The sequence below is a fragment of the Caloenas nicobarica genome, chromosome 18 (genome assembly GCF_036013445.1).
Source record: "Caloenas nicobarica isolate bCalNic1 chromosome 18, bCalNic1.hap1, whole genome shotgun sequence".
NCBI classification, from domain to species: domain Eukaryota; kingdom Metazoa; phylum Chordata; class Aves; order Columbiformes; family Columbidae; genus Caloenas; species Caloenas nicobarica.
This window is the reverse complement of record NC_088262.1, coordinates 12,732,065-12,749,280: the sequence shown is the minus strand read 5'-3', so window position 1 is coordinate 12,749,280 and position 17,216 is coordinate 12,732,065. Positions and strand designations below refer to the sequence as shown.

At 51.4% G+C, this 17,216-nt stretch overlaps 1 protein-coding gene across 2 annotated transcripts in view; it reads left to right on the top strand.

Annotated features, from left to right (window-relative positions):
* The first annotated feature begins 6,328 nt into the window (after positions 1 to 6,328).
* MAP2K4 (mitogen-activated protein kinase kinase 4) overlaps positions 6,329 to 17,216 on the top strand; it is a 94,874-nt gene continuing 83,986 nt past the window's right edge. For both annotated transcript variants that reach the window (XM_065647563.1, XM_065647564.1), the window contains exon 1: positions 6,329 to 6,669. In XM_065647563.1, coding sequence (XP_065503635.1) covers positions 6,576 to 6,669 — 94 coding nt within the window. In that variant the 5' untranslated portion in view covers positions 6,329 to 6,575. The remainder of the gene's footprint in view (positions 6,670 to 17,216) is intronic.

Genomic DNA, 17,216 nt, shown 5'->3' with positions numbered 1-17,216 from the left:
GGGCAAAAGGCCTGTCCGTCTCTTGTGAGGACAGGGTGGGAAAGAGGGGATTGGCTCTACCAGCCGTGGCACCTGAATCTGTCTTGTTCTTTGCTGCTCAAATTCAAAAGCAATGTAGTGTATGTTTTAGAAAAAGAAAGGATTTTTTAGTGTTTGGTGTGCTTACTGCAAAGAAAAGGTGGAGGCTGTTCACTTGTAAGCTTTACCAACTATCATGAGCATTTCCTGCAATGACCCCCTCTCCATGGACAGAGGGGACTCTGCCTGACGAGAGTCTCCAGCAGTACTGCTTTCTCCCATAGGAGGGAGGCCAAGAACATTTACTATACTTGAGTATAATTTATCACAGCATCATTTTGTTTAGAAGAGACCCTCAAGATCATCGAGTCCAACCATAACATAACTCTGGCACTAACCCATGCCCCTAAGAGTCTCATCTGCATGTCTTTTAAACCATCCAGGGATGGTGACTCCACCACTGCCCTGGGCAGCCTGTTCCAGTGCCCGACAGCCTTTTCCGGGAAGAAATTGTTCCCCAGATCCAACCTCAACCTCCCCTGGCGCAACTTGGGGCCGTTTCCTCTGGTCCTGGCGCTTGTTCCTGGGGAGCAGAGCCCGACCCCCCTGACTCCAAACTCCTTTCAGGCAGGTCAGAGATCAGAAGGTCTCCCCTCAGCTCCTGTTCTCCAGCTGAACCCCCAGCTCCCTCAGCCGCTCCCATCACCCTTGTGCTCCAGCCCCTCACCAGCTCCGTTCACTTCTCTCAACTCGCTCCAGCACCTCAAGGCCTTTCTTGGCGTGAGGGGCCCAAAACTATAGACCAGTCAGCCTCACCTCCATCCCTGGGAAAGTGATGGAACACCTTATCCTTGGTGCCATCTTAAGACATATCAAGGATAAGAGGGTCATCAGGGACAGTCAACATGGCTTCACCAAGGGGAAGTCGTGTTTGACCAACCTCATAGCCTTTTGTGAAGATGTAACAAGGTGGATTGACGATGGCAGAGCAGTGGATGTGGTCTACCTTGACTTCAGCAAAGCATTTGACACCGTCTCCCACAGCATCCTCACGGCAAAACTGAGGAAGTGTGGACTGGATGATCGGGTAGTGAGGTGGACTGCAAACTGGCTGAAGGAGAGAAGCCAGAGAGTCGTGGTCAATGGGGCAGAGTCTGGTTGGAGGCCTGTATCTAGTGGAGTGCCTCAAGGGTCGGTTCTGGGACCAATACTATTCAATATATTCATCAATGACTTGGATGAGGGAATTGAGTGTACTATCAGCAAGTTTGCTGATGACACCAAGCTGGGAGGAGTGGCTGACACGCCAGAGGGCTGTGCTGCCATCCAGCGAGATCTGGACAGGCTGGAGAGTTGGGCGGGGAAAAATTTAATGAAATATAACAAGGGGAAATGTAGAGTCTTGCATCTGGGCAGGAACAACCCCAGGTTCCAGTACAGGTTGGGGAATGACCTATTAGAGAGCAGTGTAGGGGAAAGGGACCTGGGGGTCCTGGGGACAGCAGGATGACCATGAGCCAGCACTGGGCCCTTGTGGCCAAGAAGGCCAATGGCATCCTGGGGTGTATTAGAAGGGGGGTGGTTAGTAGGTCAAGAGAGGTTCTCCTTCCCCTCTACTCTGCCCTGGTGAGACCTCATCTGGAATATTGTGTCCAGTTCTGGGCCCCTCAGTTCCAGAAGGACAGGGAACTGCTGGAGAGAGTCCAGCGCAGGGCCACAAAGATGATGAAGGGAGTGGAGCATCTCCCTTATGAGGAAAGGCTGAGGGAGCTGGGGCTCTTTAGCTTGGAGAAGAGGAGACTGAGGGGTGACCTCATCAATGTTTATAAATATATAAAGGGTGGGTGTCACGAGGATGGAGCCAGGCTCTTCTCGGTGACAACCAACAGTAAGACAAGGGGTAATGGGTTCAAGCTGGAACACAAGAGGTTCCACTTAAATTTGAGAAGAAACTTCTTCTCAGTGAGGGTGACGGAACACTGGACCAGGCTGCCCAGGGAGGTTGTGGAGTCTCCTTCTCTGGAGACATTCAAAACCCACCTGGACGCCTTCCTGTGTAACCTCACCTAGGTGTTCCTGCCCTGGCAGGGGGATTGGACTAGATGATCTTTCGAGGTCCCTTCCAATCCCTAACATTCTGTGATTCTGTGAAAACTGCCCCCAGGATTCACGGTTTGGCCTCCCCAGAGCCCAGCACAGGCCGGTCACTGCCCTGGGCCTGCTGGCCACACCAGTGCTGGTACCAGCCAGGGTGCTGGTGGCCTCGTGGCCACCTGGGCACACGCTGGCTCATGTTCAGCCGCTGTCACCAACACCCCAGGGCCTTTTTCCACTGGGCACTTTCCAGCTGCTCTTCCCTGAGCCTGGAGCATTCATGGGGTTGTTGTGACCCAAGTGCAGGACCTGGCACTTGGCCCTGTTAAACCTCAGACAATTGGCCTCAGCTCATTGATCCAGCCAGTCCAGATCCCTCTGTAGAGCCTTCCTACCCTCCGGCAGATCCTTAACCTCTCTGCGGTCTGCTACTTAGCACACAAAAAAACAAGCTTGTCTTCAGTTCAGCAACGCAACTGTAAAGGGCAGAGGCTTCCAAATGAGTGCTGCAGAGACAGACCCAGCAGCCAGGCTGTGACATCAGGAGAGCCAGGCTGTTTCCCAAGAGCCTGTAGCAGAGATGTTGCTGAAATCTTGCCACAGTCACCCGTCCCAGTGACCTACTCCATCACAGTGCTCATCCTTGTGGATACTGATGATGCTGCCATGAATGACCACAGATTGGTTTTGATCAGATCAAAACTGGTTCAGGTGCTCCAGTTGGACAGGTGAGGGGCTTAGGGGCTTTGATGGGTTCCTGGCCCCAGGACCTTGGCTGCCATTCAAATAGGGACATCTGGAGATAAATACATAGATATACAGCTGGCATCACCAAATGGGTTTTGGTTTGAGTTGCTGTAACCAGTGTGTGAGGTGCCATGAGCAGGGCAGGATGGAGCCCACCTTACTGAGAAGGAGAGGAGCCACTGATTTACTAACTTCAGGGGACACACAGCTAAAGTGTTCGACAGATTGACCTCCTCCTTGTCCTTACTATAATCCTGTATTAACAACCTTCTTCCTACTCCATTAGTTTCATAGAGCTCATGTAAATCGATCTCGTTTGTTCTTTGTCAGCTTTCTTTAGTCCTAATTTGAAGTCCTTCTCAATTCCCAGAAAAGTTCTGGAACAAGTTCTTAAAGAAGGCACTTGTGTGGATCTAGAGTATAGCAAGGGGATGGACAACAGCCACTGCGGACTCATCAGGAGCAAACGCTGACAAACCAGTCTGATGTCCTGCCATGGCACAGTTTTTTAGGCATAAACTGAAAAGCAGCAGATGTCATACATGTTGACTTTAGGAAGGTTTTTAACACCGGCTGACCTGACCCTCTCTTAAAAAGATAAGACTACACGGTGAGTGCAAAAATTGTATCTCAAGAGCCAATTACCAGTGGTTGTGAAAATAGAAGGACATGCTGAACGGATTTTTGCAGAGGTCCATTCTGATGTCAGATCTTTTTAATGACTTCCATTGGCCTGGATGATTAACACCCCTGAGTGCCTTATTAAACCTGCAAATTACTCTGGGCTGTGAAGGGCAGCACAAACAACAGGATTCGACACAAGACTGACAAATGGAAGAAATGGGCTGAAACCTATAGGGCAAAATTCAACAGGTACAACTTGGAGCACTACCTTTATGAACAGTGAGCAACACAAATACCAGTGAGGTAAAACTGGGTGGATGCAGTTTTCCAAAAAAAGAGTCCGAGGTATAATGGGGAGCAATCCGAACACCAGAAATGGAAAAGGCAAATACCACCCTGAGGCATACAAGCCAGAAGTGTGACCTCTAAGACAAGCTGGAGTAGTATGCCTGTCTGGGGACACCATACTTCAAAAAATGCAGATCAACCGAAAAAAAAAAAAAAAGTCAAAGGAGGTCAGCGAGGATGCTGGAAGGCACAGAAAACACGAAAAAAAAAGGCTGAAAGAATCAAGTTGATGTAGTCTGTAGCAAAGCGAGCCAGAGCAAGAAGGGGAAGGGAAACATTACAGTCATCAAGTGCCTAAGAGGTCATTTCAAAGAAGGTCATGGCCATAGCAAACAGGACAGGATATAAAGGATTTGAGCTCAGACAAAAAAAATCCTAAGTTACGCTTTCTGATAATGTCGGGATAGAAGTGTGCCAAACCAGATTGCTGAGGGATGGCACAATCTCTGTCACTGCAGGTCTTAAAGAACAGGTTTCACAAATATCTGTCAGGACAGTTATTGTTGATCCCCCAGGTTTGCAGGGGGAGTAGGATAAACTATGGCTTTACCCAGTTGTAATCAAACCACATTCAGGGGACACAAACAGAGGTGGCAGCCAGCTGTACGCTTCTGCCAGCATTTGCCAGCAAGAGCTGGCTTTCTGTATCACAGGCTGCAAGACACCAGCTTGGGACCTGCACTCCTGTTTAAGGCAGAAGAGAAGGCTTAAGCAAGAGAGGGATGAGAAATGAAAGTTGTGGAACTAGCAGAGGGAATGTCTTTTGTGTCAGGACCTGGACTGCACCCCCCTTCCCAGGAGTTTAACTCTCAGCATTTAAGGTGACTTTGCTGGTAAGAGCAAGTGGTTTAATAAGCATCAGGTGGCTTTGGAGCACTTTCAAAAAAAGCTGGAAGAAACCTGGGGGCAGGGGGAAAGAAATCACTCCACTCTTGTCCTTAGGAGATATTTTTAGTCAAAGGTTTTACTTTGGTTTCTAGCTAAGCTGTGTTGCTGCTGTGCCTGGGCATGTCCTGGGGCCATGAGCCAGAACCTGACCTGGCAACTTGACTTAACCTTAGACCTGGCTCATTGCAGTAGAGTTGTCTGGAACCCAGGCTGAACCTGGTCATTGCCATGGGCTCTGTCCTGCTCGCCTTGCTCAGGCCTGGGCTCTTGCTGCTGAGGCCACTGCTCATCCACCGTGTTCTGCTCCACCCCCGTGATGCCTGGTGGTTGGGCTCCTGCTGCAACCCCGGGGTTCCTGCTTGGGTCTCAGCCCATCTGCCTGACTCCACAGGCAGCTGAGCACGGAAACCGGAACACTCTACACAGGAGGAGATCCTTTCTCAAGGTCAAAGCACAAGAAGAAAGAAAAACCTTGGCATCAGCACAAGATGAGATGAATAAATACGAGCCGAGCTGGGGGAGAAGGAAGAAAAAAGATGAAGGGAAGAAGGGGAATATCACAGGGGCACCCCAAAAGTCAATGTAGACAGGCAATAAGATCCAAGCAGACTTTATTCTGACCAGAACTGTTTAGCAGAAAAACCAACTAGAAATAAGGTTTATCAAAAATCATTCAGCACTCTGACAACATTATGAAACACGTTCAGATACCACTTCGGAGTTTGATTACTACATAGCTGATTCAAACTCAAGGGATCAGATCCCCAAACACATCCAATGCATGTTTCAGGACTTGAGGTGTTTGCTGTATCACCACCTTCATGAGAAGCTTGGGCAAGGGAGGAGCACAGAGAGTCCATGTGCTGCTGACACTTGGGTGCCGAGCTCTTTCATCAGTAGATCTCCATGTGTAAGAGAGGTCAGTATTATTTCTGTTACACAAGGAAACAAGGACTTGTAGGTGAAGGGACTTGCCCAAGTCATGCAGAGGGCTGGAGAGAGAGAGACCCATTTCAGTGCTCTGATTCCCGGCACGTGCTGCCCCTGGGACTAAGGCTGTGAGTTTGCTGGAGTTAAAGGTCAGAAACAATGTGCTGGAGTGAACAGCGGAGGCTAAGGGAGGAAAGAAGATCTGGAGGAGGCTGTTGGTGGCAGAAAGGGGATGATGCACTGGGGATCAAGGAAAACACAGGAAGAAGTTGCGCCCTGTGGTGGGCAGGGAAGAGGTCTCAGGGAGGACATGAGAAGTTTGCGAGTAGCTGCTTGTGTGGGAGGAAAAGCCTTGGGTGAAGATGAGAAATCCGATAAAACCGTTCGGACCAACTGCAAACTCCCAAGAGGCCTCCCCGAGCACGAAGGTGGGAGCCGGAGCAGAGCAGACCGAGGGCTGCCGGAGCACAACGTGCGGGACACACGTGGCGGCGGGGCCCGGCGGGGCCCGGCCCGGCGCGGGGGTCCCGGGGGAACCCGGGCCCGGAGGGGCCGCGGGCGCAGGCGACGCCCCTCCCGCCGGAGGAAGCAGGAGCGGGGCTGCGGGCACCGGGCTGGGGACAGCGGGAACGCGCCGCTCCCGGGGCGGACAGGGCTCTGGCGGAGCCCCCGGCCCAGCGCGGCCCCGGGGGGCGGCGGGGCCTCCCCCCTCCCCGCGGGAGGCAGCGCCGCTCCCGTCCCGCCGCAGCGGTGCCGCAGGGCGCGGGGCTGCGGGCGCCCCGCCTGGGAGGGGTTAAGCGGCGGCCCCAGCCCGGGGGCGGACGGGGCGGCTGCGGCTGCTATACGGCGGCGGGGCTCTAGGTGTCCTGCCTGGGAGGGTCCCTGCTGCATTGCAGCCGCCGCGCTGCTCCCTCTCCGCGCACACAATGGCGACTCCCGGCCCCAACAGCGGCTCCGGCGGCGGGAGCGGGCCGGGCCCGGGCGGCCCGCAGGCGCACGCCGCCGCCAGCAGCATGCAGGGTAAGCAGCAGCCCCGCGCTAGGCCGCCGCGACCCGGCCGCCGCTTCCGGGCCGGGCGGCGCGCCCCGCGCTAGGCCTTGGCGGGCCGGGCCGGGCTCCGGGAACGCGGTGCCCGCCGCGGGGCTCGCCCTTGCCCGGGCCGCCGCTCCCGGGGGCGAACCTCCGGTCGGGGCGGGGGGTAGCTGGCGGGGCCGGCCGGCCCGTGCCCCCCGCGCTGGGCCCCGGCCCCGGGCGAGCCGCGGCTCTCGGGAGCCCGCCAGGGCGCGGCCGTGCCCGCCGTCCGGAGCGGCGCTGCCCGCGGGAAACGCGCGTCCTGGCCCCGTGGGGCGGCCCCGGCGGTGGGGGGGCTCAGCCCGGCCAGGCCCCGCTCCGGGCCTGCCCCGCCGCTCCCTGCGGTGCCGCCTCCCGCCGCGCCCGGCGGGCTCCCCGGGAGCCAGCGCGGCCCTGCCCGCCGCGGTGCTGCGCTCGGGGCTGCCGAGAGGCGCGGAGCTGCCCGGAGCGCTCCCCGCCGCGGGGGCTGCGCTGCCCCGGGGCGGCGGGAGGGACCCACGGGGCGGGACAAAGGCCGCTGGACGCGGCCTCTTGCAGCCGGCGGCGGTTTTGCGGCCTCTCCGCTGCCCGCGCAGGCCGCCGCAGCCGCGTCCCGGAGTGGGCCGCGCGGGCCCGGCCGGAGCCCCGCGGTTCCGGAGCGCCTGGGCCTGCGGCAGGACGGCTCTTGTGCCTCGGTGGCCGTTTGTGTGATTTTCTCAAGGCAAATGTTTAAGTAAAAACAGTTCGACGGTGAACTTCTGGTTCTGTTTTCTTTTATTCTGATGGAAATGTGCAGTGTTATAGTGGGGTCGCGTTGCCAGGGTGCCTGCCTGCACTTGTTGATGGTTGAGCAGTCTTGCAAAAGCAGCGGATATTTTATTTTTCAGAAGAGCCACAGCAAACACCATTGGAGTTTTTCCTTTAAAGTTCGACCACTGAAAAATGCTTGAGCAACATTTTAGGTTTCATTAGGCTGAGATGACCCAGTGCTGGTTTATTTTTTTTTCATTTGATACAGGATGATAATACTAAAGAAGCTGTTTGCCCCGTTTTGGGAACTCTTTATTTTTTTAATAGAAGAAGGAAAGGTCACTGTTTCTGTGAGAGGTACAGGAGCTCTCAGCAAATAATGTTTGTCAAAGTTTTTTGCTATACTTCCTGTTCTGTCCTACTCGGACAGACTTGGTGAGGCTAATGGGGACCTGTTCAGGCAGAGAACTGATGATATAAACTAAGAGTTTGGTAAACTTTGAAAAAAAGGTGAAGTTTTGCAGTTTGGAGCTTCTCCCATGTGAAGCTCTCGTGTTTGCTGGATGCAGGAGTGGGTACCTGCTGGGCCTGGGAAGGTGGTATTAGCCATGTTTGCAACATGTTTCAAAAACCAGAATCCCAAACCTTGTAGATCGAGTGCATGGATTAAAAACTTGGCTGTGATATGCCAGAGCGGTTGCGATAAGACAAGAAAAAGCCTCGTTGCATTGCAGTTACAGCTCTCCCTCTTGCCCCTCATGCTTCCGCCTGGGCCATGTTTTTCACATTTATGAACTGTTTCCCTGAATCCTTTGTATCTTCAGGGCTGAGAGTTGGATTTGCACCCTGATTCAAGAGCCTGTGATGCCCTATAAACTTGTGATGATGTAGCATCTGCAGCCTTTCTCCAATTGGAGGAAGGACTGTTGTTTCTTTTGTAGTTGATTTAAAGCATCTATTTAGATATGGACTCGGGACAACAGGGCCAGTTCGATGTACAAGTGCTGGGAGTGAAAGCTGATGTTAGGATGTTTCTTTTTTGTGAGGCAACAGGTGAGCAGGTTGCTGTGGGCAGTGGTGCTGAGGCAGGATCCTGCAGGCAGCGAGAAGCTCCATCCCAGGAGGACAATGCTTGGCTGGGATCTGGTGCTGCCGCGCGACCACCTGTGCAGAGCCCAGGGGTCTGGGCGGGATGGGAAGGGCTGGAGATGTCTGCAGGTTGCTGGGGCAGGTCCACGATGGCTTTGCCCCAGTGTGTGTCCTGCTGACGCCAGGTGAGCTGTCGCAAAACAAGCCCACCGAAAAGTGGCGAGTTTTCCGCAGTTCGAGCACGCAGTGTTTGCTTGTGGTGGGATCGGGCGAGTGTTGGTGCAGGGGAGGTGCCAGGAAGCATTGCTGGGTGGGAAGAGAAGGAGGTAGGACTGCATCAGTGTTGATTTAATCAGTGTGGTGAGGTGGAGCAGGGAAGTCATTAAGCTGGAAATGGGTAATTATATTAAGAAGAAAAAAAAGTTTTGCTCAGTTAATTTTCAGCCAGAAATGCTGTCTGACCTGGCTCGTGCAACCGGTGCTGCGAGGGAGGCGGTGGGAACAGGAGGGAGCAGGGCGGCTCCTGTGGCTTCAGCCCTTGCTGCCACTGAGGGGCCATGGCTGCTCCTCCAGACAGCTGTCCATTGCTGTCAGCAACAATCGGAGAAGGGAGAAGGTCCGTATCTGGTTAGTGTCCTCTGTGGGTATGAGGCGAGGAGCCTGGGCAGGGTGGTTGCTGAGGGCTGACTCTGAGAGCATCAAGAGGCGAAGTAGAGTCCCGCTCTCACCCTTGGGTGCCGTTCAGGACATGAGTGATGTATTGGAATTGGGAGATGGGTTTCTGCCTACGTACGAGGAAGCTCTGCCATGTGTCTTTCTCTGCCTGGTTGAGGAGAGCTTCTGGGAGGCTTTGAGAGAGGTAGGAATCCTTCATGTTTGGCAGATGACAGAACTGGTGAGCACTGCAATGGTCCATGTCAGTCATCGTGGTCAGATGAATTTGGTGTCAGTGTGTAACCTCTGCTGTGTCTCTGGGGTAATCATAGTTACTTCAGGCAGCACTGTCAGAAGGAGAAGATTACTTGAAATGTGTGGGCATCACTGTGTCCGATACAATCCTTGGTACGGGAATTAGGTAAGAGATGCGGTGGCTGCTGTATCCTCCTCCGCTTTGTGTTGCTGCCTCTGCGAGTGCGAGCAGTGACCGGAGCAGCTCTTCTCCCACTGCTGGGGGTGCTGCTGGACCCAGACCCGGCAGGAGGAGAAGAACGAGATGTTGATGCCTCAGTGTTGGGTCTGCAGGGGCACAGTGTGGGCACTGTCAAAAGGCTGGTGGGTGGGCTTACCACTCTGAGCAGAGGGGCATAATGGATGGAGAAAGTAAGAAAAGCCCCAGAAAACATGGCAGTTTGGTTAGGAAGCCTCAGGGAGGAGAGTTTGGGGGACAAGACGACGGGAGAGGTGGAAGGGTTGTGAAGCAAAGGGAGCAGCAAGTATGCAGCAGATTTGGTATGAAGCAGTGTATGAATGGCCAGGTAAAATGAAACATATGATGTAGATAAGAAAACAAAGTAGAAAAGAAGAAGATAAGAGAGGGACTGGAGGGGAGAGTTAATCCCTGTCCTCAGCTGGCAGTAAAATAAGTGTTATCTGTCACTGTGTACTAATTACCTGTTCTAATGTAGGCAAAGTGAATCGTATCTTCAGCGGGTGGGAACTGATTGAATGAAATTAGAAGGTGACTGCATTTACTCTTGCCCACAGTGGGATTATAAAGCTGGTGTGTTAACGTGTGCCGCTGGTGCAAGCTGACGCTGGCATGTTGGTCAGACTGATGGGTGTGCGTCTACTTAGACACATTTGCATTTATCATGGAAGGTAAAGATAGTTGTGCAGTGAACAAACAAATGTATTTCAGTTTGTTTGTGCCTACTGGTTCATTCCTGTACAGTATCTCTGCCAAGATACGGCTGACCATAGCTGCTTTGTGTTTGAGTCTTCGTGTACACCTGTGCGTGTAGGGCTGTATTTATATGTAATCATATGGTTTTGCATTTCAGCTTTCCGTTTTGGTTTACTTGTAATCAACTGGCATTCTTAATATGTCTGTTTTCCTGGTAAAAGGTCAGCCCAAAAATACTAGTTAAAGGCTGGGGGGCTTTTTCAGTGATTTTTATGCTGATTTGATGGAGCCAACAGGAGTGGAAATCACACTGTTGCCCAACCATGCAGTGAGAGAAAGATGAGTTTTGTGAGGAAGAAAAAAAAAAAATTTATACTTTCCAAAGTTGATTTTGTTGAGGAGTCCCCCAGATGAAATTTATTCATGTTCTCGGTGTATGTGCACTGAAGCATTACTCACAGGAGTCTTGTGTAACCACAGCAAGCTCTGCCTGGATCAAACAAACATAAACACCTTGTTAGCATCGTATGGCTGGGATGTGATTGCTGCCTTTGAATTCAGATGTCTTCTGTTGGTTTTAGGTTTGATAAGATTTTATGAGTTGAAAGAAAGAAAAACTGGAGGTCTGCTTCCCGATGGGAGGAATAGCTGTTGTAACTGGTGGGGGCTGGAAAGAAAACCTGAACAAAAGCAAGAACCTGCGTGGCCGGGTGTTTGTGCAGCGCTCTGTCCTGCGGGGCAGGAACCAGCAGCAGATGTCCACCCGTGTTTCACCGAAGTGGTGTTTATAAAGAAGATACAAAAACCTCAAAATGGCTGTGACACTTCTGCAGTCCCCTCAAAGGCTGGAGTGTGCTGATCTGGACCAGCTTTCCAAAGATGCTGGTTGTGTTCCCTGACCTCACGTACCTCATTTGGAATGGACTGTGTTGTATTGACCAGAGCTACAAATGCCTCCTTAGATGTGTTGGTGCTGCTGTTGTGCTGTGTGCTGAGACAGCCCCATCTTGGGGAGGTGGGAATGGCTGTGCTGCAGCAGCAGGATGGAGAAAACCTGCGTTGAGTTTGGCAGTTGAACCTTTCCCTTGTGGTTCAGGGGTGGTCACCTCGGGGCCTGGGCTCTTCCGTGGATAGTCTGGTCAGAGTGGATGGTGATGATGATGATGATTATGATTATTATTGTACAGTCTGGCCTCCTGCTTTGGAGGGATGAACAAATGTTTTGGGGATTCCTGTGTTGATCCAGGTCATTTCTGGTTGGGCTGTAACAACTTCTGCAATGAGTAACCCAGTCCCTGTAAAGACACCAGTTCAGGAGAATCTGTGTCTTTAAGTCGATTGGTCCAGTACCTACTACATTTTTAAGCTGCTTTTTAATATCAGTTTGGTCGGTTTCTGGTTGGTTGTTGCTAGCAGAGGAGCCCTCCAGCAATCTCCCTGTGCGGTCACTGTGCTGCTCCCTTGGCCAATGTCTTCAGTAATGTGAATCCTGCCCCGTGTTATTTAAGTCTGCTGGTGTTCCCTGCAAAGGGCTTTTGTTTGCATTCTAGATCCTTGGATTCCTTTTTATGTTGCAGGCTTGTTTGCTCACACATTTCTGCTGCAATCAGTGGGTTAATGATTGTGCGGTGCCTGTTGAACACTGAAAAATGTATTCCTTCTACAAAGGTGTGTTGCTATAGCTGGATTAATTAGTGTGCGGTATTTAACTCCTGCTAAATCCCTGGTGGGACACGCTTCACCTGTGTTTCTTCACTTCAGCTTGTAGGTAAGTTGAATGCTATGTCTCTGCTAGGCTTGGACAGTGGAACAGTTAATGCATGTTTGTTCTCCCTCTGTACGCACATGCGACTCTCTGGTGACGATGGCACTTCTGTTCGGAGGGTATCTGAGACGAGAGCTCTGAGCTTCACCCCTCTCGGTAGGCAACTGGCTTGGATGCTTAGGGTGACTGTTAAAATGTAAAAATATTTGATTATCAAAATCAATGACAGAGTGCTCTAAGTTATTCTGAAGGTGCCTAGGGGGGAAGCCATTGGAAAGCACAAAATTGCAGGGGAGGTGTGTTCCGTCTCCTTCTCCTGGAACAGGATTGCTGGAAGGATTTGCGCAGCCTTGCAGCCCTCTTTGGTTTGCACTTGAGATTCTTCTCGTTGTCCGAACAGGACAAAGTAATTTTCACTGTGACTCTGCACCCCGTTTTCTATCCTCACTTGACCTTCTTGCACAGTTGTTAAATTGTTGGACAAGTTATCTCTGTTACAAATCTCCTGCTGGGGTTTGGTAGGTGGGCTTGTATAAACCGTGTGTAAGATGCTTGGAAAACTGCCGCTGCAGGTGGCATCACGGGTGGCAGCCTGTGGAAGGGGTGTTCCTGTGTCATGAGCTTTGTCATGGCTGTGAGTGCTGGTACGGATGTACCTTTAACAGATATGTACCTTTAACATACATGTACCTTTAACGTAGCCCCTCTGTTCTCCTCGTAGGCATTTCCCTTGTTGAGGCCGTGTCCGTGCCCTCGCCCTGTGACCGGTCCCAGCCCAGCTGTCCCCTCGAGGGGCAGAGCTCCCCGAGCTGGGTGCTGCGGGGGGGTGGGACGATGCTGCTGGCGTGGCAGGAGGGGGAACTCCTTTCCCAGAGGCAGGTGGGGAACAGACTGGCTTTGCTCCCTGTCTTGTCAAACCACTGGGCTTATGCTTATCCTAAATCCTGTGCCCACTAAGCTAATCTAAGCCTAATCAGTTGCTCGCACTGGGAAGCAGGTCTTCTCGCAAACTCCTGTTGGGCACTGACCCCGTTTTGGTGTCTGAGGCCGGAGCGGCCCCACAGCTCTTGCTGCCGGCAGGACAGAGCTCGGTGAGCCGCGGGACAGCCTGGACTCCCCCAGGACACTCTGCTGCCAAGATCATTTGGGTGGCCTCCCCAGCTGCTGTCTTTGGCACATCATTGGTGGGGGCAGTGGGCTTGATTAGTTCCTCCATCTCCTATTTTTCTGTGTTGTTCTTTTTCTTTTTCTTTTTTTTCTTTTTTTTTTTTGTGTCTTTTTTGTTTGTGTGTGTTTTTACTTGTCAGGGATCAAGCAAATTTCCACAGTTGGATTGTGCTGGCCAGTAACAAGTGTAAGAAACCAGCACTCTGGGGTACGATAATCTTGTGAATTAGAAGAGCACCATAATGGAGCTAATGAGCTTCCTGCCTGCCTGTAATCCCAGTGTTTTTCCTTCTTAGTAAGTGTGCCTGAATGGATTGGTCTTCTTTCCAAGTCACTTGAAGTGGAAGGGACGGGCAGACTGCCGGGAGATGTGCAGTGGGGCAGACTTGAACTAATTCGTGTAATTTGATATGGTAAACAGGGAGCACCCAGAGGGTGGGAAGGATTAATTTTAAAAGGATGGAAAAGAAGATGGATAAACTTTGGCAGCCGATACATTTGGAAATGACAGTAAGGGGGGAATGGAGAATTGAGAACTTGCTCAGTGTTGGAGTGTGCCTTGGCCTCGGCAACAAAGCTGCATGTTGGCCCGAGCATCCGTGGTCAGGAGACGGTGTTCTGGACAGGCTGTGTTGCTGACTTGGGTTTTGAACTTTTCAGTTTGCTTTATTTCAAGTTAGGTTAAGCTGTCTCTTATGGGCATCTGCAATCTTGCTGGGATTCCTTTTGTTTGAGGGTAGGCTTTAGATCTAGAAGATACCCATTATATCATTTTTTTATGCTTAGGTAGTCACTGCTTCAAGGTTAGTTCTGCAGTTTGTGCAACTGCACTGCGTTCGTGCCTCTCTGAGGTAAGGTGGAAAGGCGCAAGCATGACTGTTATCAGATGTCATAGGTTTATTTAAGTTCCTATGTGCAGAGTCTGTGAATTTTTGAGGAGACCAGTAAGCAAAGGTCCTGGTGGAGATCCTGCCCTGCCGCTTGGATGCTGCACAGGCTCCGCACAAGGCATGGAGACACCGTCGGCCTGGATTTGCGTGAGGACCATCATGTGATACTGCAAAGCATCTTCCACAATTTGTGACCTTGATTCCTCGGGCTGTAACCCTCCGTGGAGGGATCTGTGCTATTGCTGTTTGTGAGGCAGTGCAACATGGTGTTGTCAAGCATCCACTTACCATCTCCTGGTTCTGCTCTCAAATGTGCTAAACTGCTGTTTGCGTGAACACGTGCAATAACTTTGTGCTTAGCAGAGTAGAGCCCATTAACTTTAGTATGAGCATCAAGGGAGACAGAGGGTATGTATATCGCACAAATTGCGTATTTATTAGCTGCTAAATTGATTTCCTCTCCTGCAAATCAAAGCCTTTGTGTTTGCCCTTTACCGGAGGCAGAGTGAGCCCTCCAGGAAGCAAAACCGCTCGCACTGATCCTGGAGCGAACAAATAGTCCAAGTGCCAAGAACTAGTCTGTGTTTTGAATAATTTATCTGATCTTTCTGAGGTGCCTCAGGAGATGCCCTGTGGCATAGGGCACAGCTGTGGGGAGCAGACAGAGCTGAGCCCAAAGGAAGTCAGTCCTTTTAGCAGTTTTTGTCTCGGCTGTGTTGTTTTTTTTTTTTTTTTTTCTGTGGACCAAGGGGGTTTCGTGGTTTGCATTGGACCTAATTCTCTGAAGTGGCGCTCTGAACTGAATTAGCCATTGCTTTGCTTTTGGACCAGAGAGCAAAGCGTTTGTACTTGGATGAGGTTTGTGGACAGAGATAAAACGGTTTGCTTTAAAAACACACGGCTGCGTTGCTTTGTCCTGGGAGGGGTTATGGACCAAGATAAAAGATTGCATTTGGAAATACCTGCCGGGGAGTGATGAGACCATGTCCGACTTTTCCTGTAAAGACCAGTTTCCCTCCTGATCAGTGTCAGTTCAGGACCTGGTCTCCTGGAAACCTTGCCCTGCCTTTGATGTCCTCCCCTTTCCTCCTGTCCCACTCAAACATGGATGGGCAGACGGTAGGAAGGGGGAGGATGATCAGAACCACTTTGTAGGGCTGGCCAAGACTGGTGGCCCAGAGCCGTGGATGGACACAGGAGTTTTGTACTTTCTTCAAGCTATTTTTTCACCTTGGGGTGGCAGGAACAGTCAGCATGTGGGAACTGGTGTGTTTGGATGTCTGCTTTTAAAGCTGGTTTCCTGGCTGGTTTGGGGAGAAGTAGAGGTCAGCTCTCTCCTTTCTGATCGATGTAGCCCAGCTGTTGTAACTAGAAAGTGTGAATGTTTGGTGTGTGTATGCAAAGAAGTTGTGAATGAGCTTGGACTTCTGTTGGAAAAAGAAGGGGATGAATGTAAAGGTTTGGAGATGTGCTGCTGTAGGCAGCAGCTTGGCAGTTGAGTTCTTGCTGCACTGGGGGACCATACTGCTGAATATCTGAACAAGCTTGCCAACGTTCTCCGGGAAATGCAAAATTTATTTAAAAATATGTTTCTAATTAATTTATTTATTTTTGAGAAGAGTTGGAGTAACATTCCGGAGCTCACCTGCCCAGGTGGTTATGTCAGAGTTGTGGCCAAAATACGCTTCTGACAGGTTAAGCTTTGCCACTGTGCATCAGCACCAGACACCCTGGGGGTGCAGAACAAGAACTTACTCTGGCCTGTTCCTGTGGCCTCATCCCAGCTGATCCTGCCGACCAGGACTGCAGCTGAGCAAAGAGGAGCAGGATCTTCTCAGCAAGTGTGAAAGTGGCCAAGGCCGAGATGGGAGCGGTGGGAGCTGGTGTCTGTGCGGCCATGCGGGATGGCTCCGCTGGTTTCCCCACCAGGGACATGATTTGGGATCTTCTGTAACTTGAACTGGCAATTCCAAGTCTGATTTGTCAATATGGCTGGTTTTTTTTCCTGCCCTACAAAAATAAACTGTAAATGAAGAATGTGTGAATGCAGGGTTTATTTCAGTGAAGATATGAAATGTTTTTGGGGCTGGTCATTTGCTTTAATATAGATGGGTCTTAGTCATGACTGGCTTGACTGGGAGCCCATGACTGAACTGGCAGCGGGGAACCTGCTTCATTGCTGAGCTGCCAAAGGTCTGAGCTGCATCCTGCTCGTGCCAGGGCCGTGCTGCTCTCACAGCACCTGGGACCGAGTCCAGGAGCCGCTTGTCCATGGCGCTATTTCCATTTAGTAAATAGAAGCTTTCTGGGAAGGTTTGTGTTGGGTTTCCCTCTCAAGCCTGATTAATACTCTTGACTTCTTTGGCAGTGAAGCTCTGACTGCCCAGTGTTCATGTCTTCAAAGTAATCCTGTGCTGGCGTGTCCTGCGTCTGTGAGACCCAAACGAAACACAACAAATAATCTGTGGTGATGTTCTTCAGCTGGTTGATCGTCCACACTGTGGAGCAATGCACAAATGTAATAATACTGGGGTCAAAATCTCTCTGTCTCTTCAGACATCATGTTGAAGAGATACCGATTTAGCAGTGGATATTGGTTGCTCCATGGCAGCTGAGCTGGCGAAGAAAGGGTTGGGTTGTCCTTGTCCAAGCTGGCAGGATCTGCTGCTGCTTTCCTACCCAGCAGGACCATTGACTCCTGTGCCAGAAGAACAAGCGACTGCTCAGTGTTGCTTCCAGAGGAGTCCACGGGATGACTGAGCTGAGTGTCCCTGTTCACCGTGGGTTACAGCGATCTCCGTATTTGCAGCAGTCTCATAGCAATAGTTTCTTACAAATTTCTACCCATAATTGAAGGCCATAAACTGCCACTGTGATGTGCTGGAGGAAGAAGCTATTCCTGGGTATTTCAGAAATAGTAACTGTGAACAGAACTTGCAAGTGGTCCTGTGAAGTAGAACCACAGAGTATCCTGAGTTGGAAGGGACCCACAAGGACCATCGAGTCCAACTCC